Genomic DNA, 21,751 nt, shown 5'->3' with positions numbered 1-21,751 from the left:
AAAAAAAATTAACTATAAAGATGTCTGAAAAAAGGAGACACAGTAATCTCCAATTTCCAACAAACCAAGAACAGCATATGACTTCAAAACTTTTCAAAAGTAGAAAGTAACCTTTTCTCCAAAACATTATATGACAGCATTTGCATAAATATCAATACTGTTGCTATAGGACTTTCTTTTCTTTTTTGGGGGGGGGGTGGGGGAGGGAAACAACCAAAGGCAAGCCTTTTAGCAGTTACTTTCCTAGATTATTGGGAACCAAAATCTAAACTCTACAGCTTTATGCAAGTACATAACAAAGTTCAGATACTAATGAATCTTTCCAATGTGTAGAATAGTTTTTAAATCTTTTAACAGACAAACTTACAATCATGTGCAAAATGATATAAAAAAGAGTTGGTAGCCATAATAACATAGCTTTGGCATATAATATTTCATAGGTGAATGAGAAACGAAGGACAAGTAATAACTGACACCACAGAAATACAAGGGATTAGAAGAGAAAACTATGAAAAATTATGTGCCAACAAATTGGTCAAACTAGAAGAAATGGATAAATTCCTAGAAACATACAACCTTCCAAAAGTGAATGAAGAAGAAAGGGGCAATCTAAACAGTCCACCTACTAGTAACCAAACTGAATCAGTAATCAAAAAGCTCCCCAAGAAGGACAGTCCAGAACCAGACTGATTCACAGGTGAATTCTACCAAATATTCAAAGAAGAGTTAATACCTATTCTCCTCAAGTTATTCTAAAAAACAGAAGAGGAAGGAAAGCTTCCAAATATATTTCCTGACACCAAAACCAGACAAAGACATCACAAAAAAAGAAGAAAAAAAGAAAACTATATGCTAATATCTATGATAAACATACACACAAAAATCATCAGCCAAATATTATCAAACTACATTCAGAAAAAAAAAAAAAGGGAGCTTACCAGAAGCAAAACAGAAAATCAGACAAAAAATTAACGGAGGGGTGCCTGGGTGGCTCAGTTGGCTGAGCATCTGACTTGGTTTCAGCTGAGGTCATGATCTCACCATTTGTGGGTTACAGCCCTGTGTTGGGCTCTGCACTGGATATTATCTCACTGACAGCTTGAAACCTGCTTGGAATTCTCTCTCTGTTCTACATCTCTCAAAATAAATAAACCTTTACAAAATTAAAAAAAAAAAAACCAAGACATTAAAAAAAAAATCACTCACCATGCACAATCAAGTAGAATTTATTCCAGGGACACAAAGATGGTTCAGCATTTGCAAATCAATATATCACATTAATAAAACAAAGGATAAAATTATATGATCATCTCAATAGATGCAGAAAAAGCATTTGACAAAACTTAACATCTGTTCATGGCAAAAACTCTCAACAAAGCAGGTTTAGAGGAAACATACCTCAATGTACTAAAGGCTACATATAAAAAACCCACAGCTAACATCATACTCAATGATGAAAACCTAAGAGCTTTTCTGCTAACAGAAACAAGACAAGGATGTCCATTCTCACCACTTTTTATTCAACATAGTACTACAAGTCCTAGCCACAGCAATCAGACAAGAAGAAGGAATAAAAGGCATCCGAATTGGTAAGGAAGAAATAAAACTCTCACTATTGGTAGATGACATGATACCATATACAGAAATCTTAAAGACCCCACCAAAAAACTACTGGAATTGTTAAGTGAATTCAGTAAGGTCACAAATACAAAGTCAATGTACAGAAATACGTTACATTTCTATACACCAATAATGAAGCAACAGAAAGAAATTAAGAAACCAATCCCATTTACAACTGCACCAAAAAGAATAAAATATCTAGGAATAAACTTAACCTAGGAGATGAAAGACTTACACTCTGAAAACTACACAACACTGATGAAAGAAATTGAAGATGACACAAAATGTAAAGACATTCCATGCTTATGGACTTGAAGAACAAATATTGTTAAAATGTCCACACTACCAAAAGCAATCTACAGATTCAATGCAATACCCATCAAAATACCAACAGCATTTTGGGGGCACTTGGGTGGCTCAATTGGTTAAGCATCTGACTCTTGATTTCCACTCAGGTCATGGTCTTGAGGTTCATGAGTTCATGTCTTACATCAGGCTCTGTGCCAACAGTGTGGAACCTGCTTGGGATTCTTTCTCTCCCTCTCTGTCCCTCCCTGCCTCTCTCTCTCTCTCAAATAAATAATCTTAAAAAAATTAAATAAAAATACCAACATCATTTTTCACAGAACTAGAACAAATAATCTTAAAATTTGTATGGAACTATGAAAGACCCCAAACAGCCAAAACAATCTTGAAAAAGAAAAACAAAGCTGGAGGTATCACAATACCAGATTTCAAGTTATACTGAAAAACTATCATAATCAAAACAGTATGGTACTGGCACAAAAACAGACATTTAGATGAATGAAATGGGACAGAGAGCCCAGAAACATACCCATGATTATATGGTCAGTTAATCTTTGATGAAAGAAGAATATGCAATGGGAAAAAGTCTCTTCAACAAATGATGTTAGGAAAACTGGACAGCAACATACAAAAAAGAATGAAACTGGACCACTTTCTCACACCATACCCAAAAATAAACTCAAAATGGATCAAGGACCTAAAGGTGAGACCTGAAACCATAAAAATCCTAGAAAAGAGGATAGTCACTAATTTCTCTGACATTGCCATGTATTCTTTTTTTCTGGATATGTCTCCTGAGTCAAGGGAAGCAAAAGCTAAAATAAACTATTGAGAGTACATCAAAATAAGAAACTTCATCACAGTAAAGGAAGCAATCAACAAAACTAAAAGGGGACCTACTGAATGAGAGAAGTTATTTGCAAATGACATATTTGATAAAGGATTAGTTTCCAAAATATATTAAACAACTGACACAACTCAACACCCCCCAAAACAAACAATCCAATTCAAAATGGCCAGAAGACATGAACAGACATTTCTCCAAAGACGACATCCAGGTGGCCAGCAGACACATGAAAATATCACGCATCACCAGGGAAATTCAAGTCAAAACTACAATGAGATATCACCTCACACCTGTCAGAATGGCTACACCCAAACCTTAAGAAACAACGAGTGTTGGCCAGGATGTGTGGAAAAAGGAACTCTTGTGCATTGTTGGTGGGAATGTCAACTGGTGCAGTCACTGTGGAAAACAGTATGGAGGTTCCTCAGAAAGTTAAAAATAGAACTACCCTACAATACAGTAATCAAACTACTGGGTATTTACCCAAAGAATATGAAATCACTAATTCAAAGCGATGCATGCACCAGTATGTTAACTGCAGCATAATAATACCAATTTATGGAAGCAGGCCAAGTATCCATTGATAGATGAATGGGTAAAGAAGATATGGTGTGTATATATATATATATATATATATATATATATATATGCGCAATGGAATATTATTCAGCCATAAAAAGAATGAAATCTTGCCATTTGCAACATGGACGGAGCTGGGGATTATAATGCTAAGCAAAATACATCAGTCAGAGAAAGACAAATGCCATATGATCTCACTCATACTTGTAATCTAAGAAACAAAAACAAACAAACCAAGGACAAGAGACAAACTAAAAAGAGACTCCTAACTATAGAGAACCAACCGGTGGTTTCCAGAGGAGAAGGGTGGGGAGATGGGAGAAATGAGTGAAGGGGATTAAGAACACACTTATGATGAGCACTGAATAATGTGTAGAATTGTTGAATCACTGTCTTGTACATCTGAAACTAATATACTACCGTATGTTAACTATCTTGGAATTACAATAAAAAACTTAGTAAAAAAATAAGTTCACATCACAACAAATGATTTTATAATTATGTATGGTGAAATGTTAACTAGGTTTACTCTGGTTATCTTTTCACAATATACACAAATATTAAATCATTATGTTGCACACCTATTAGCTAATACGTTGTATGTCAATTTACCTCAACAAAGGTCCTCTTAATCCCAAGTGGTTTATTTAGGAATGTCACACAGTAAGATTTTAATTCCCAACCTAAGAAGCTATAATCACTAGGATGGCTTTTCTTTCACATAATTGGGATATTTATGATTGGTGAAGTTATAAAATCGCTCAACTGGTTTTCATGGTACAGCAACTGTTGTTACTCTGGCCACATAAGTGACATCAATGAATGTTAACTGGCCTTCCTGATTGAGTAGCTTTACACCCAGCAGCAACTCAGAATTTCTTGGAAAAGCACTAGAATAGCAAACCTGGGTCCAAATCCTGACACTGTCACGTCTTAGGCATGTGAACCTGGGCATACAGATTTAGCCTCTCCTGGCGGTTTTCTCCTTGATGAAACGGGAATAGCAAGAATACCTATGCCATACATACTACTTGTGAAAATTAAACAGGACAATGCATACAAGGGGCTTAGCACGTTCCTGGCACATAGAAATAAATAGTATAGCTCAATACTTTTTTACAGAGGCTTCCGAATTTAGGCCAAAAAAAAAAAAAAAGTTATGTGAAAGGCTTAACCATCTCACCGCAAATGCACGCTTGATGGAGGGCACGTTGCTGAAAGCGATCACGACCGGAATGATGTCAAGGGCACCGAACTCCATAGTGGCCGCGGCAATGGTCTGGGCATCAGTAGACTGGCCGCTGCTGAAGAAGGTGGCGATCCTTCGGGTGTGCGCCCCTGGCAGCGTTCGCTTGAAGACATTCCTGGAGATAAACCTCATCGCTTTGCCGATCTCCCTGCTGTCTGAGGACCTCTCGTAAGGAATAGCTTCAATCTTTCTGAGGAGCTGGCTCTTCTTGTAGGCGTCCGAGAAGCGGATGAGGTGCCGGGCGTGGGAGCTGTAGGTGAGGACGGCGATGCGCGCGCCCACCGGGCAGCTGTTCTCCCGGACCCTGACGCCCCTCACCAGGGATGACATCAGCTCCTTCATGCGCTCAAACTCCTGCCTGGTGACATCCCGGGACTGGTCCAAGGCAAACACCAATTCGGTGGGATGCACGGGGCATTCTGGTTTTCCTAAGAGGCAAGAACATGTTCCTTACGTAGCATGCTTAGTTAAAGAAAAATACAGAGAGAGCAAAGAAATTTTAAATGTTAAATACATAAATATTTAAACATTAAAGAAGCATTAAATGCTAAAATGAGCAGCTGAAATACTAAATATTTTCATCTTGAATAAAAATGCTATTTTAAAAACTGAATTTGCCCTTCTAAATACAGGGCAAGAGAAAGTCTACCATTCAATTTGAGTTTTTATGCAATTTTTAAGTTAATGACCAAATTCCTTCTAAATAATAAAAAGCGCACGATATCATGTTTATTGCTAGAACTTTTTACACAGTTAGATAAACAAAAACATACTTTTTTTTTTAACTTAATAAGGAAATGTAACAGGGGTTAAAATAGGAGTGGGTCCAAAAGCTCTGTTAATTATTTCAGAGAGATTGGAAGTGTCCATTGGAATAGACATGCACTATATAGAAGAGACGATCAGATGTGGAGAGTAGGAACCACACAGACACCTTAGAGCCCTGGCCCAACTACGCACTAGCCAAGTGACCTTGTCCAGGTGACTGGTCTTCTCTGTGCCTCACTTCGCTCATCTGTAAAATGCTGTCCTAAGATCTGCCACTGCATAGCCCTGTGTTGAGGATTAAATAAGTCTACACAGGCAAAGCACTTAGGAAAACGGTGCCTGCCATGTAATAGGTGCTCAATTAATGTTAGCCATTAGTATCACAATTATCATTACAGACTTTTTCATTGTGAGAACTATATCACTTAACACAGGGAGGAAAGCTTTCACTGATATATTTTTATTTCACAGTTGAAAAGGCAAGTTTCATCAATAAACATACCTTATTACACAGAGAAACGGAATCATTAAACTTGAATGTTCAATGTTAATTTCAGATTTATTTATTCATCTCCATTCATTCATTCTAATGAATCCCAGTACCCTGCACTTATCACAGTTGGCAATTTATATTTGTCTGATTATCTGATTAATGTTTTCCTCTCCATTAAGTGTGGAGATAGGGATTGTGTCTCTCTTGATCAGCCAGATTATTTGTTCCTGCCATTTATTAGGGTTCTAATAAATATTGGCTGAATGAAGAAGAACCAAACAAAGAACATTTCTTTTGCAACAAGTACAGCCAAAACAACAAAACCTTAATAATGCGGGAGATGCCTGGTGTGGAGATGCAGGTTGGTAAAAGGATATCACAATGATGCACTTCTCTTAGAGAGGTGCCTCCTCTGGTTCAGATGCCAGCAAGTCAAATTTAGAGATAATAAATGTAGCACGAAGGCCACCAGCTCTTTGTAAGAGCTCAGAAACTCAGACCTGCTGGGGCTGGCCTGGGCTGGTCAAGGATCAAGTTCTCCTCTGTGAGGAGCTGGGCTTAGCCCCCACCTTGGTGCTAGATGATTATCTCCTTCTGGTCCTGGACTCTGTGACTTTACAGGATAAAGGACCAGTAAGAATAAACATTTTACCTCAACTCAAAGTGTGCATCTCAGTGGAAATAGGACATAATTTATTAGTCTGAGTCTAACTTAGAAGGCTGAGCAGATATTTAAAAAAAAATGAAGTCACATCAACTTTGCAATAAAAAATGAATGGAAGTATGCCTCAACATGAAAGTGGTTCTTCCAGCTTCTTGTTTGGGCTGTGATTTGCATATGGAAACAACACAACAATAATACAGCTTCAGGTATAATGTAGAGATGAAAGAAAAAAAAAAAAGATTCACAGTACTAGGCTGAAATAGGAAAAAATTCAAGTGTTCAGGAAAAAACACCTAAAAGGTAATTCAACTTGCAAAATACATTTTCTGAAATCCAGCAAGCTGTCAGGAACCAGAAGATCGTGAAGAACACTGGGCTGGATAGTAGTGGAACCTAGGAGGCCCTCCTTCATCAAGGCACGGATGGCCACGTAGAGACCTAAGGTGGTTCTGTAGCCACACACATGTACACTGATGGCTGCTGATTAGCACAGAGCAGGCAGTGATGAGGAGCAAGACAAGCCAAACCACTGACATGTAACTAATGCACAGCAATGGCAGCCCTCTCCAGGCCACCACCACATTTGACCGGACTACCACAACACTCTCCTAACTAGTCCTCTGGCCTTTAAACTTATCCTTTCCTACAATCTACTCTTCCATAGTGGTCCAAATAAGCTTTAAAAATTCATTCATCAGCTCATGTTCCTCCCTTCAATGCTTCCAATAAACTCTTTAATACCCTCCCATGTCAATGTGAATATAATCCACAAGGATAATCCTCTTTATCCGAGCCTAGAAAGTCCAACTTGATGTGGCTTCTGCTTACTTCATTTTTTCCCATGCCAGTCTCCCCCTCCCTCCCTATATCTCAGGCACACTGGACTTGTGTCAGTTCCTAGAAAATGCCTAGGTCTGTCTGTCCTGTATCATGGCCTCTGCATTTGGTTCTTTCTCTTGGCTCTTATAAGCTGGCCTTCTTTTTATTCTTTAGTCCAAACTCCAATGTCACTGCCTCAAGGAGGAGCTCTCCATCCTAAAGCATTTTTCCCATCCCCTAACATTCTTCTGTGACAGAGCATCCTGTTCTTTATCTCTTTCACAGCAACCTTTGGATTCCATATTTCGTGCACGTGTTTATCATCTGGACCCTCTGCTAGAATGGAAGCTTCTGAAGACAGGAATTATGTCCATCTTATTCAGCCCTGTGTCCCCAGTACCTAGCACATAATGACACTTTCAATAAATATTTGTGGAGTGAATGAAAATGCAACTAGAGGGCACGGGTTGATGGGTTTATACATAAGGTATACGGTATAAGGGTGTAAGAGGGTAGTTGCCTACTACATCTTAATTCTTAACCACTAGATTACAGAGACAATAGAGAAAATGAAGGGAGGGAGACTTATTATTACCAAAAAAAAGTAATGGTAAGGTTAATGGTAATGTTACTCATTAAAATATTAATTAAAAGATCAAACCACTTAGTTGAGAAACAGCCGGGAGACTCAGCTAAAGCTGAGCGATTTATTGGAGGCGGGTCTGTGCTACCAGTATGAGGCAGCAAAGGCAGCTCAGATAAAATTTATATCATTTGGCAGGCAACACTTTGTTTTAACTCGTCTTTCCAGACGTATGACATTTTGGAGCTTGATTATAACTTGCTGTAAATAAAGATTACTTACCATGGCCGCCAGCTGGGGAAGAAGAACAAAGGAGACTGGGTTATTATTTGGTAGAACAGAGTTCGGTACCGTGTAGGGAAGTCATGGCAGTAGAAGCTCTGCCCTGTGTGCTTTTTGCAGATGACTCAAACATCAAGGCAACAGAAAAGGTTTGGAGAAAATGCAGACGGATCCCAGAATCTTGGCAAAAACAAGATGGGAGAAGCGGGACAATATGCAGTCATAAATCAGCAGCCCGCAGCCAGCTGTCAGAGGGAAAGAACCTTTGCCTGGGAAGGAACATTATACTACAGAGAGGCACACGGAATTTGGAAAATTAAAAGTTCCTAACTCTCTTTAATTTTTTCCCCATGTGTGCATCTATAGGTGTTAATTTTATGTACAGACACACAAATACAAATATGTATTTGTGTGTGTGTGTGTGTGTGTGTGTGTGTGTGTGTGTGTGTGAACATCAGAGGTGGATTTACTCTGAAGTAAATGAAGCATAAATAAGCTTTAGGTCGGCACTGTCCAATATGGAAGCCACTAGCCCCATGTGACTATTTACATTTGAATTAAAGTTAAATGAAACAAATTCAGGTTCTCAGTAGCACTAACCATCTTTCAAGTACTCAAAGTCACAGGTGGCTAGCAGCTACTGTATTGAACAGTGTGGTGAAATACCTCTATCGCTGCAGAGAGTTCCGCTCGACCGTGATGCTTTCAACTTCTCACTTGCATGGCACAAGACCCTGAGAAGGGACCTAGCCATGTGTTCATGTGATCATGTGCTTCTAGAAGAGGCAGAAGTCGCTGGTCGTGATTTCCTTTCCTGTTCTAAACCACACTTTCTTTGGAAATAATTTTGTACCTACTTTTGGATTTATAATTTTGTATTAAGCCTCTCAAATTGTAAAAGATTGGGCATCACACTTGGATCTACCTTTGAATCATAATGGTTCACATGGCTCCAATGTTAAAAAGCCCACTGTGTTAATTCAGCCCAAAGCAACTGGCCTTCATGACCTTGTATATTTTGATTCTCATCATGGATGGTTCTGTTATGGTACCAAAAGGGAGAGTTACGATCAACACTGCATTCAAAGGTTTAAAAAGGCAATGTCATTGAGACCAAGGCTCTCTGCAGAAACGGGCTCTAGTTTGTCTATTTTTCTTCCTCAAAATACCTTGAAGGAATTTTTCAGTCATAGTGTTTATTTGGGAAGCCATTGCGTATTTGTAGATGAACGTCAAACAGTCAATTATTTACTCATCTTGTACCTGGAATTCCTTTAATGGTGCTAACATATATCTTTATAGAAGAGGCTGCTTATTAGGGCCTTAAAGCAAATTCAAAAGAGCATTTGCCAATCAAAATGCACTTTCCGCTTTAAAAATTTTGAAAGAGAAAAAATATGTAGGCAAAATGAATAATTTTATAAGCGAATCAATCATTCCAACTAAAAGTAATCAAGCATCCTTTCCAGAAAAGAAGTAATAAACAATAAACCAAACTAAATGCTCCCACCCATCAGGACACCCTATTATGACAGCTGGCTTCCACACCAGATGAACTCAATCTTGTGTTATTGTCAGGTATTAATCATCTTTAAAAGTTCAGTGTTACTCTCCACTGATTGATTTCACCATCGGTAGAGTTCTGACCTCCTATCTCAATTTTCCCTAGGTTAAAAGCACTAGATAGATTATTAATTAGTGCTTGCGACAGGTTCCAAAAGACATGATGGCGGTCAGAGAAGGAGTTATGTCTATGCTGACTCAAAATATATGCAGTGGCATCTGTAATTTTAAGAGATTGGCTGGTAAATTGTCTCAATTCTGAGGGCATAATTCACTGCTCTTCTTCTATGAATGCTTTGACAACTTGGGTGATCAATTTAAGCAGGGTACTTACGGCTGTGGTCCCGTACATACTGAATGAGCTCACACGTCTGCAGTTCAAAAATAAAACAAAGAATTAACTGACTGACTGCCAGGTCTTCAAGTCTAAAAATAAATAAACTTAATGAAGTACAGAGCATTTTGTTGGAATCAGGAGATACATACGGAAAATGAAGCCAATCCTCTGGCCCCTTTCACACCCTAGGAAACAAAAGAAATGTGGTCTCACTGCTCCACACACACATCAGTAGCCAGAATGTGCATTACCCTCAGAAAGTGAAATTTTCTAAAGTTTTTATTCTTAAGTTAGAGGGGAAAAAAGGAATACATGTAGGAGGATCGTCATCACCAAGTTAAGAGTAACATTCTAGGGGAAATAAATTGTAAGCAGCAACCTTGATGAACACAAACCTCCAAAGGCCACCTTCCTCCAGCCCCATCTCTGGACAACAAGGGTCATCTAGAATCTAAGGATGAGCTGAAAACTTAACACGGGCATGGAGAGCTGTGGAGCAGGTTTATGGCTTAGAATTAGATAAGGATGAACTATCCATTACAGCTGCCCGTCCTTAAGGGAGGTTCAGACTTCCTTAACCCTGTGCTTTGCCTTGGCTACCAAACAGCTGAACTGAACCTTCCTCTGTTCCCATCTTTGGTTGGATGACAAAGGGACCAGACTCAAACTGAACATCTGGAAAGGTAATCCCAACAGTTTTCCAAAAATGAATGAATATACATATATACAGAACTGCCTGGATTGGGAAAAGAACAAAGTGGAATTGGTTTTAATTTCACCTATTCAATTCCATCTTAGCAACAGGAAGAGTCTGGCTACTCTCAAAGAGAGACACCCAAGGAAAAACGCAATCAAGCCCCACCCAAACTCCTGGCAAAAATAAGTTCCATGTGAATGCAACTTTGATCATTTATTGACTGTTTATTAATTTCCTCCCACTTCCCTTCATTCACTAACCACTTATTGAATATAAGAGGACAAGGATTGGGCAAATAAATTCACTGACAACTGGGAAATCACATTTTAGTCCAATACTTTTCATTTCCTCGCTCAAAATCCCCTCAACTCACAAGAAATGGCAACTGATTTTTAATCAGCATTACCCCCTCCTATCTCAAAGCACATAAATGTGGAAAAGTAGTGAAAATAGTCACTAAGGTGCAAAGACAGAAAGCATACACATTTGGACAATGAAGACTCCATGCACTTTTTATTTAGAAAAGGATCTGGTGTAATTTAGGACTTTTCAACTTACCTTGCGTCCAGGAGGTCCTGGCTCCCCAGGGGATCCCATCTCTCCTGGAAGCCCAGCGGATATCTCAAAGCAAAATTTGTTTATTTTAAAATTATATTTATACATATACGTATAGGTGTCTGTTGTTGTGTTTTAAATGTCAAAGGCAATACGCTTTTATCTTAGAACACAGAGATTTCCAAAAAACACACAAAAGGAAGAAATCTTTAGCAATTGTTTTGCTCCCAAATAATCCTTGTTAACATTTGATGTCTTTTCTTCTAGTCTTTGACTTTTTTATTCTTTTGGTATTTTTATATGGTTCCATATACATATATTCTTTTAAAATCTAATTTTATACTCTTTCCCGCTATCTTTTAAACTAAATGTATCTCTGGAAATTTTCATGTTATTATTTTTTAAATCACTTTTCATGGCTGCATAATATTTCATTACACAACCATACCATGGTTTCTTTCATTTGTCCCTTATTATTGGCATTTAGGTTTGTGGTTGTTGTAATAAGCTACACCACTACAGAATTATATATGCAATTCTGATTATTTCCTTAGGGAATATTGCTACAACTGGAATTGCTGGATCAAAGGAGATATTTTTATCTAAATGAGATGGTAGATGACAACAAACAAATCAAAAACCCAGAAACACAAAAATTTAAATATAAAAACCTTGAAACAAGAAGAAAATGCTTAAAATTTGGCTGCAGATATTTATCATAAAATAATGAATAACAGCTGTAATAAAAACAATTGATGTTGGCTACTCACTACATGCCAGGAATTTTTCCGTGTGCATTTAACAATATAATTTATCATAAAGAAGGCTAGAATTTAATTTAAAAATTAGGGCAACATTCCTTAGTTCATTCAAAATGCCAAGGGATTTACAATCTTCATAGGAATGAAAAAATCAAGTTGGCTAAAATCAACTTAATTTTTACAAGCATTGTCTAGGAAGCAGGGAATAACTGTTGATGTCCTTTGCGTATTCTACAGTGTGTTGGGTTGAGTGAAAAAAACTTGCTGATCATATTTACTTTAGAAGATACAGATTAGCCTCTCAGGGTGGGGAGGGAAATGGCAGATTGAACATATGCATTTACACTTCTGCTCCCTCTCAAAGTCGCATTAAAATGATAGTAAGTAGATTTTTTTTTTTAAGGCCAAAAAATAAAAAAAAAAAAAATTAAAAAAAATGGAGAGAATGAGAAAGAAGACAATAGCCATAAACCTTCAGAGGCTAGAAAGCAGATGTGTAAGTTTTAAATGACTTAGCTGATCTGAAAAGGCTGTATCCTAAGCCAGCAGCAGGGAAAGCCAAGAACCCCTGTGTTTTATAACACACTTCCAGAAGGCTCAAGAATTGGCAGCACCTGGTACCTCCAAAAGTGGAGGTGAAAGGAAGGGGTGAAATAAGGAGGACTGGTTGCAAATCAGTTTAGGAATCCCCCAATCTCCTCTCTATTGTCTACGGTTGGGTGAATATCCTTTTTTCCACTCCAACAACAGAGGCAAAACTGAGGTATCTGCACCAGGGAACTCCAGACAGAGTTGAGAGCCAACGGTACAATCCTACAAACAGGGCAATTCAATTAAAGTATGTGAAATAGATATGAGACCCTTCACGTTTCCTTTTCCATGTGGCTTCGTGAAAGCTACAGTCAGACCTTCATCTTCAGGCAGGAAACTGAAACAATCTTCTCAGGGGAATGTGACTAGACAAAGAAGACCTAAGATATCGATATCAGAGGTCTGGTCAGTAAAGAACTAACTTAGCCAGATCACTCTTCAGTAAACCTTGTAGTTGACCAGCTCTATCAATGTCTTTGGGGCTTCCAATTAGCCTTTTGGTCTTCAATTCTTAAATAGGAAGAGATAGCCCATTCTCCAGACATGCTGGAAATAGAGATCAAAACAGAAAAACACAAACTGTAGGAAAAAGACTATGCTGGGCAAAGAAGACTGTAAAAATATTAATTTATACCCTCAGAACAATAAGAGAAGATGTTTCAGCTATGAAACAAGGGAGGATAGTATAAAGCATATTTAGAGAACAAAAACAAGCTCTTGAAAATTAAATCATGAAGGGAACACTGTAAAATAATGTCAAAGAAATCTCGCAGAAAGTAGAGCAAAAAGACAACCTGAAAAATAGGAGAGAAAAAAGAGATAAGGGGCAGAGGGATTGCCATTTTTTCCCATCAGAAGCTTTGTAAAATTATATTTGACTCTCTAAATCAGTGGTTCTCAACTAGGGAGAATTTTGTGCCCTTCAAGGGAGAGATTTGACAATGCTTGGAGACATTTTTGGCTGCCATATTGGGGCAGGGTAGAGAAGGGCAGTGCTACTGGAATCTAGTGGGTAGAGGCCAGGGATGCTGGTAACCATCCTATAATTCACAGGACATCCCCAACAGCTAAGAATTATCCAGTCCAAAATGTCAATAGTGCTGAGGTTAAGACACCCTACCTTAAAGTATGTACATGTGTCAACCTGATTTAAAAAATAACCACACAAACACACATATAAACACAAAATAAAATAAGATAGGTTAAAAAATCATGGCAAAGTAAAAGAAAATCCTTCAGTTAGGGGAAAAAAAAACAAGATGACAATTTAGAAAACTAAAAATGTAATCATTCAAAGAAAGCTGAAGAGGCACTCAAAATTTAAGGCAAAACAACCAATCAAAACTTCAGCTTTTTCAGAAGGAAAACCTGGAGGTTTTCAGTGTTTAAACTTCAACTTCAAACACAGAAATATTCACATAGATATGGGAAAAGCAGCTTGGCAGGTGAAATAATAAATTACAAACAGTGATGAATTGTGGGGAAAAAAGGAAATTCAAGTAATCAGAGTCCAAAAGAAAAAGTTCACATGCTTCCCACTGGTTCATTGTTTTATAAAAATGATTAATGTGGCATTGGGGGACAAGAACCCAACAAACAGCTGAACTTGTTAGCATGCTTCCAATGTTCAAGAGTAAACTATTTCATTAAAAAGCTAAGGGAAAGGATCCAGAGATATTTCAATGCAGATGACATGTGGATTAATTTGCAAGTCTTTCTAATTATTTTTCTAATTATATCAGTCATTTATATTTGAGAGCCTAGTGTTTAAAGGATAGTCATCCAAAAACATGTATGAGGAAAAGAATTATAGCTGAGATGCAGTCCTCTTAGGAGTAGCAGGATGGAGGGAAAGAGCAGTTTCTTTATTTTATCCCTAAAACCTATATAAATAACATCTACACAGGCAAGATATGTCCAAGATGGTGTCATGGTTATACCCTGAACTTACCTCCTCCTAAGGGCATACCAAATCTACACCTACCTATAGAGCAATCTATTCTGAAGAACTGAGGGCTGACAACATCTGCACAACAAAGGATAGAGGGACCACAAAGAGAATGGCAGGAGAGATGGAAGAGAGACAGAAACCACAGAAAACCCACCCCTGAAGCCATGAACTGCAGTGCTATAAACATTCTCCAGGATAGATTACATTAGGCCATAAAATAAGTATCAAAAAATTTAAGAAGACTGTATCAAGCATCTTTTCTAATCACAATGGGATGAAACTAGAAACCAATCGCAAGAAAACTGGAAAAAAACATAAATATGTGGACGCTAAACATCATGCTATTAAACAACCAATGGTCACTGAAGGAATCAAAGAGGAAATTAAAAAAAATATATACCTAGAGGGAATCCTGGGAAGATGGCGGCGTAGGAGGACGCTGGGCTCACCACGCGTCCTGCTGATCACTTAGATTCCACCTACACTTGCCTAAATAACCCAGAAAACCGCCAGAAGACTAGCAAAATGGAGTCTCTGGAGCCAAGCGCAGACGAGAGGCCCACGGAAGAGGGTAGGAAGGGCAGCAAGGCAGTGCGCGCTCCATGGACTGGCGGGAGGGAGCCGGGGCAAAGGGGCAGCCTGCCGGCCAAGCAAAGCCCCCGAGTCTGGCTGGCAAAAGCGGAGGGGCCAGACAGAGTGTGTTCTGACAGCAAGCGGGACTTGACATCTGGAAGGTTATAAGCTAACAGCTCTGCTCAGAGAACGGGAGGGCTGGAGGACAACAGGAGGGAGAGTTGTTGAGCCCCGGATGACAGAGCTCAGGTTGGCAGGGAACAAAGACGCTCACCAGCGCCATCTCCCTCACCCATCCCCCAGCCAAAATCCCAAAGGGAACCAGTTCCTGCCAGGGAACTTGCTTGCTCCTCGCAAACACCCAACGCTATGCTTCGGCGGATCCATCCCTCCGGCGGGTCTGACTCCCTCCCGGTGCCGCAGGGCCCTCCTGAAGCGGATCTCCAAAGGAAAAGCGAGCTGAGCCTGCCCCTCCCACCCCTGTGCACCTTGCAGATCCACCCCAGCTAATATGCCAGATCCCCAGCACCACAAGCCTGGCAGTGTGCAAGTAGCCCAGACGGGCCATGCCACCCCACAGTGAATTCTGCCCCTAGGAGAGGGGAAGAGAAGGCACACACTAGTCTGACTGTGGCCCCCTCGGTGGGCTGGGGGCAGACATCAGGTCTGACTGTGGCCCCACCCACCAACGCAAGTTATTCAAGACAGCACAGGGGAAGTACCCCGCAGTTCCCCACCACTCCAGGGACTACCCAAAAGGACGAAACGGAAGAATTCCCCTCAAAAAAACGTCCAGGAAATAACAACAGCTAACGAACTGATCAAAAACGATTTCAACAATATAACAGAAAGTGAATTTAGAATAATAGTCATAAAATTAATCACTGGGCTTGAAAACAGTATAAAGGACAGCAGAGACTCTCTTGCTACAAAGATCAAGGGACTAAGGAACAGCCAGGAGGAGCTAAAAAATGCTATCAATGAACTGCAAAATAAAATGGAGACAACTATGGCTCGGATTGAAGAGACAGAGGAGAGAATAGGTGAACTAGAAGATAAAATTATGGAAAAAGAAGAAGCTGAGAAAAAGAGAGATAAAAAAATCCAGGAGTATGAGGGGAAAATTAGAGAACTAAGTGATGCACTAAAGAGAAATAATATACGCATAATTAGTATTCCAGAGGAGGAGAGAGGGAAAGGTGCTGAAGGTGTACTTGAAGAAATAATAGCTGAGAACTTCCCGGATCTGGGGAAGGAAAAAGGCATTGAAATCCAAGAGGCACAGAGAACTCCCTTCAGACGTAACTTGAATTGATCTTCTGCACGACATATCATAGTGCAACTGGCAAAATACAAGGATAAAGAGAAAATTCTGAAAGCAGCTAGAGATAAACGTGCTCCAACATATAAAGGGAGACCTATAAGACTCGTGACCGATCTCTCTACTGAAACTTGGCAGGCCAGAAAGGAATGGCAGGAGATCTTCAATGTGATGAACAGAAAAAAATATGCAGCCGAGAATCCTTTATCCAGCAAGTCTGTCATTTAGAATAGAAGGAGAGATAAAGGTCTTCCCAAACAAACAAAAACTGAAGGAATTCGACACCACTAAATCAGCCCTACAAGAGATCCTAAGGGGGTCCTGTGAGACAAAGTACCAGAGACATCGCTACAAGCATGAAACCTACGGACATCACAATGACTCTACACCATATCTTTCCATCATAACACTGAACGTAAATGGACTAAATGCGCCAACCAAAAGACATAGGGTATCAGAATGGATAAAAAAACAAGACCCATCTATTTGCTGTCTACAAGAGACTCATTTTAGACCTGAGGACCCCTTCAGATTGAGAGTGAGGGGATGGAGAACTATTTATCATGCGACTGGAAGCCAAAAGAAAGCTGGAGTAGCCATACTTATATCAGACAAACTAGACTTTAAATTAAAGGCTGTAACAAGAGATGAAGAAGGGCATTATATAATAATCACAGGGTCTACCCATCAGGAAAAGCTAACAATTATAAATGTCTATGCACCGAATACGGGAGCCCCCAAATATATAAAACAATTACTCACAAACATAAGCAACCTTATTGATAAGAATGTGGTAATTGCAGGGGACTTTAACACTCCACTTACAGAAATGGATAGATCATCTAGACACACAGTCAATAAAGAAACAAGGGCCCTGAATGATATGTTGGATCAGATGGACTTGACAGATATATTTAGAAGTCTGCATCCCAAAGCAACAGAATATACTTTCTTCTCGAGTGCACATGGAACATTCTCCAAGATAGATCACATACTGGGTCACAAAACAGCCCTTCATAAGTATACAAGAATTGAAATCATACCATGCATAGTTAAAAAAAAATACCTAGAAACAAATGAAAATGGAAACACAATGGTTCAAAGTCTCTGGGTTGCAGTAAAAGCAGTTCTAAGGGGGAAGTTTATATCAATGCAGGGCTACCTCAATAAAAGAGAAACATCTCAAATAAATTATCTAACCAATACCTAAAGGAACAAGAAAATAAAAGAAGAAACAAAGCCCAAAGTTAGAAGAAAATAATAAAGACCAGAGCAAAAATAAGTGAAATAGAGGCTAAAAAAAATCATAGGAAACATTAATGAAACTAAGAGCTGGTTCTTTGAAAAGCTAAACAATATTGATAAACCTTTCGCCAGACCCATCAAGGAAAGAGAGAGAGAGAGAGAGAGAGAGAGAAGACTTAAATTAGAATTAAGAGACAAGGTAGAATTGACAGCACAGAAGTATAAAGGATCAAAAGAGACTACTCTGAAAAATTATATGCCAACAAATTGGATAACCTAGAAGAAATGAATAAATTCCTAGAAACATATTGTTTCCAAGACTGAATCAAAAAAGAAAATCTGAACAGACCAATTATCAGTAATGAAATTGAATTGTTAACTAAAAAAAAAAAAAACTTATAACAAACAAAAATCCAGGACCAGATGGCTTCACAGGTGAATTCTACCAAACATCTGAAGAAGATTTAATACCTACCTTTCTCAAACTATTCCAAAACACAAAGAGGAAGGAAAACTTCCAAATTCATTCTATGAGGGCAGCATTACCTTTATACCAAAATTGGGGTGTGGGGGGGAAACCCACTACAAGCAAAGAAAATTACAGGCCAATATCCCTGATGAATATAGATGCAAAAATTCTCAACAAACTATTAGCAATTCTAATTCAGCAATACATTATAAAGGTCATCTACCACAGTCAAGTGGGATTTATTCCAGGGTGTGAGACAGGTTCAATACCCACAAATAAAATAAATCAAGTTGTTGGATCAAGACAACACATTAATGAAATGAAGACTAAAATCATATGCTCATCTCAATAGATGCAGAAAAAGCTTTGACAAAATCCCAGCATCCATTCATGACAAAAACTCTCAACAAAATAAGTTTAGAGGGAAGCTGCCTCAACATAATAAAAGCCTTATATGAAAAATCTACATCTAACATCATATTCAGTGGTACAAAATTGAAAGCATTTCTTCTGAGATCAGGAACAAGACAAGGATGTCCACTCTCACCACCTTTTCCAACATAGTACTGGAAATCTGAGCTGCAGCAATCACACAAGAAATAAAAGGCACTCCAAATTGGTAAGGAAGAAGTAAAATTGTCACTATCTGCAGATGACATTATATACAGAAAACCCTAATGAGTCCATCAGAAAACTATGAAAATAAAGGAATTCAGTAAAGTCACAGGATACAAAATATAAGAAATCCCTTGCATTTCTGTACACTAATAACAAAGTAGCAGCAAGAAAAATTAAGGAAAAAAAATCACATTTGTAATTGCACCAAGAAGAATAAAATGCCCTGGAATAAATTTAACCAAGTAGGTGAAAGACCTATACTATGAAAACTATAGGATACTGATGAAAGAAAATGAAAACACAAGGAGGTAGAAAGATATCCTATGCTCATGGACTAGAAGAATTCATATTGTTAAAAATGTTCATACTACCCAAAGCAATCTACAGATTCAGTGCAATCCCTATCAAAATACCAGTGGTATTTTTTACAGAACTAGAATAAGTAATCCTAAAATTTATATGGAACCATAAAAGACCCTGAATACCCAAAGCAATTTTGAGAAAGAAAAACAAAGTTGGAGGTATCACAATGTCAGATTTCAAGATATACTACAAAGCTATAGTAATCAAAATGGTATGATACTGGCACAGAAACAGACACATAGATCAATACAAAAGAATGGAAAACCCAGAAATACATCTATGCTTATATGGTCAATTAATCTATGACAAAGGAGGCAAGAATATACAATATGGAAAAGACAGTCTTTTCAACACATGATGCTGGGAAAATTGGACAGCTACAAGCAAAAGAATGAAAGCAGACCACTTTCTTATACACGAACATAAACTCAAAATGGATTAAGGACCTGAATGTAAAACTTGAAATCATAAAACTCCTCAAAGAAAACATAGGCACTAATCTGGATCTGTCTCCTCGTGCAAGGAAAACAAAAGCAAAAATAAATGAGACTATTATCAAACTAAAGAGCTTTCGTGCAATGAAGGAAACCAGCAACAAAATGAAAAGGCAACCTTACTGAAAGAAAGAAAATATTTGCAAAAGGTATATCCAATTAGGAGTTAATATCCAAAATATATAAAGAACGCATACTACTCAACACACACACACACACACACACACACACACACACACACACACAATCTGGTAAAAAAAAAAAAAAATGGCAGAGAACTCAAATAGGCATTTTTCCAAAGAAAACATACAGATGGCCAACAGACATGTGAAAAGATGCTCAACATCAGTCATCATCAGGGAAATGCAAATTATAACCACTAGGAGATATCACCTCACATCTGTCAGAATGCCTAAAATCAAAAACACAAGAAACGACAAGTTTTGGTTGGAGAAGATGTGGAGAAAAAGGAACCCTGGTGTACTGTTGGTGGAAATGTAAATTGGTGCGGCCACTGTAGGGAACAGTAGAGAGGTTCCTCAAAGAATTAAAAATAGAAATACCATATGGCCCAGTAATTCACGGATGCTTACCCAATGAAAATGAAAATGTTAATTTGAAAAGGTATATGCACTCCTGTATTTATTGCAGCATTATTTTTTTAATGTTTATTTCTTTTTGAGAAAGAGAGAGGGAGGGGTAGAGAGAGAAGGCGGAGTGGGGGGGTGCGGGTGGAGACAGGGGATCTGAAGCAGGCTCCACACTGATAGCAGTGAGCCCGATGTGAGGCTTGAATTCACAGACTGCAAGATCAGGACCTAAGCCGAAGTTGGATGCTCAACCGACTGAGCCACCCAGGCGCCACTACTGTAGCGTTATTTACAGCAGCCAAGATTTGGAAGCAACCTAAGTGTCTATCAGTAGACGAATGGATAAAGATGTGATATGCACACATGCACACACACAAACACAAAAACAAATCTGATCAAAAAACGGGCAGAGGACTTGAACAGCTATTTTTCTTTTTTTTTTTTTAATTTTTTTTTCAACGTTTATTTATTTTTGGGACAGAGAGAGACAGAGCATGAATGGGGGAGGGGCAGAGAGAGAGGGAGACACAGAATCGGAAACAGGCTCCAGGCTCTGAGCCATCAGCCCAGAGCCTGACGCGGGGCTCGAGCTCACGGACCGCGAGATGGTGACCTGGTTGAAGTCGGACGCTTAACCGACTGCGCCACCCAGGCGCCCCTATTTTTCTAAAATGACATACAGATGGCCAACAGACTCATGAAAATCTGCTCAACAGCATTCATCATCAGGGAAAAGACTATCAAAACCACAGTGAGATAACACTTTACACCTACCAGAAAGGCTAGATTCAAAAAGATAAGAAATAACAAGAGTTTGCCAAGGATGTGGAGAAAAGGGAGCCCTGGTATACTGCTGGTAGAAATGTAAATTGTTGCAGACAGTATGGAGGTTCCTCAAAATATCAAAAATAGAAACACAATGACCCAGTAATTCCACTTCTGAATGTTTACTCAAAGAAAATAAAAACAGTAATCTGAAAAGATAAACATCCTTAGCAATGTTAAGTGTCAATCAACAGATGAATGGATAAAGAAGATGGGATATATATTGCAGTGGAATGTTAATCATAAAAAGAATAAAATCTTGCCATTTGTGGCAACATGGATAGACTCTAGGTTATTATGCTAAGTGAAGTAAGTCAGAGAAAGACAAATACCATATGATTTCACTTATATGTAGAATCTAAAAAAATAACACAAATGAACAAAGAAACAACAGCAGAAGCAGAAATAGACTCATGGATAGAAGGGACAACCAAATTGGTGGTTGCCAGAGGGGAGGTGGGTGGAGGGGTGGGTGAAGTGGGTGAAGGGGCTTAAGAGGTAGACTTCCGGTTATAAAATAAATATGTCATAGGGATGAAAAGTACAGCAGAGGAAATATGATCAATAATATTGTAATAATACATGGTG

At 38.6% G+C, this 21,751-nt stretch overlaps 1 protein-coding gene across 1 annotated transcript in view; it reads right to left on the bottom strand.

Moving 5' to 3' along the window:
- The window catches only part of COL6A6 (collagen type VI alpha 6 chain), a 165,858-nt gene that overhangs the window by 27,808 nt on the left and 116,299 nt on the right, over positions 1-21,751 (bottom strand). The window contains exons 29-33 of the mRNA XM_047873987.1: positions 11,366-11,428; positions 10,260-10,295; positions 10,108-10,144; positions 8,211-8,222; positions 4,536-5,029 (exon numbers count right to left, since the gene is read on the bottom strand). Coding sequence (XP_047729943.1) covers positions 4,536-5,029; positions 8,211-8,222; positions 10,108-10,144; positions 10,260-10,295; positions 11,366-11,428 — 642 coding nt within the window. The remainder of the gene's footprint in view (positions 1-4,535; positions 5,030-8,210; positions 8,223-10,107; positions 10,145-10,259; positions 10,296-11,365; positions 11,429-21,751) is intronic.

Source organism: Prionailurus viverrinus, chromosome C2 (genome assembly GCF_022837055.1).
Source record: "Prionailurus viverrinus isolate Anna chromosome C2, UM_Priviv_1.0, whole genome shotgun sequence".
NCBI classification, from domain to species: domain Eukaryota; kingdom Metazoa; phylum Chordata; class Mammalia; order Carnivora; family Felidae; genus Prionailurus; species Prionailurus viverrinus.
Note: the sequence above shows the minus strand (reverse complement) of the source record. Positions and strands in the feature narration are given on the sequence as shown.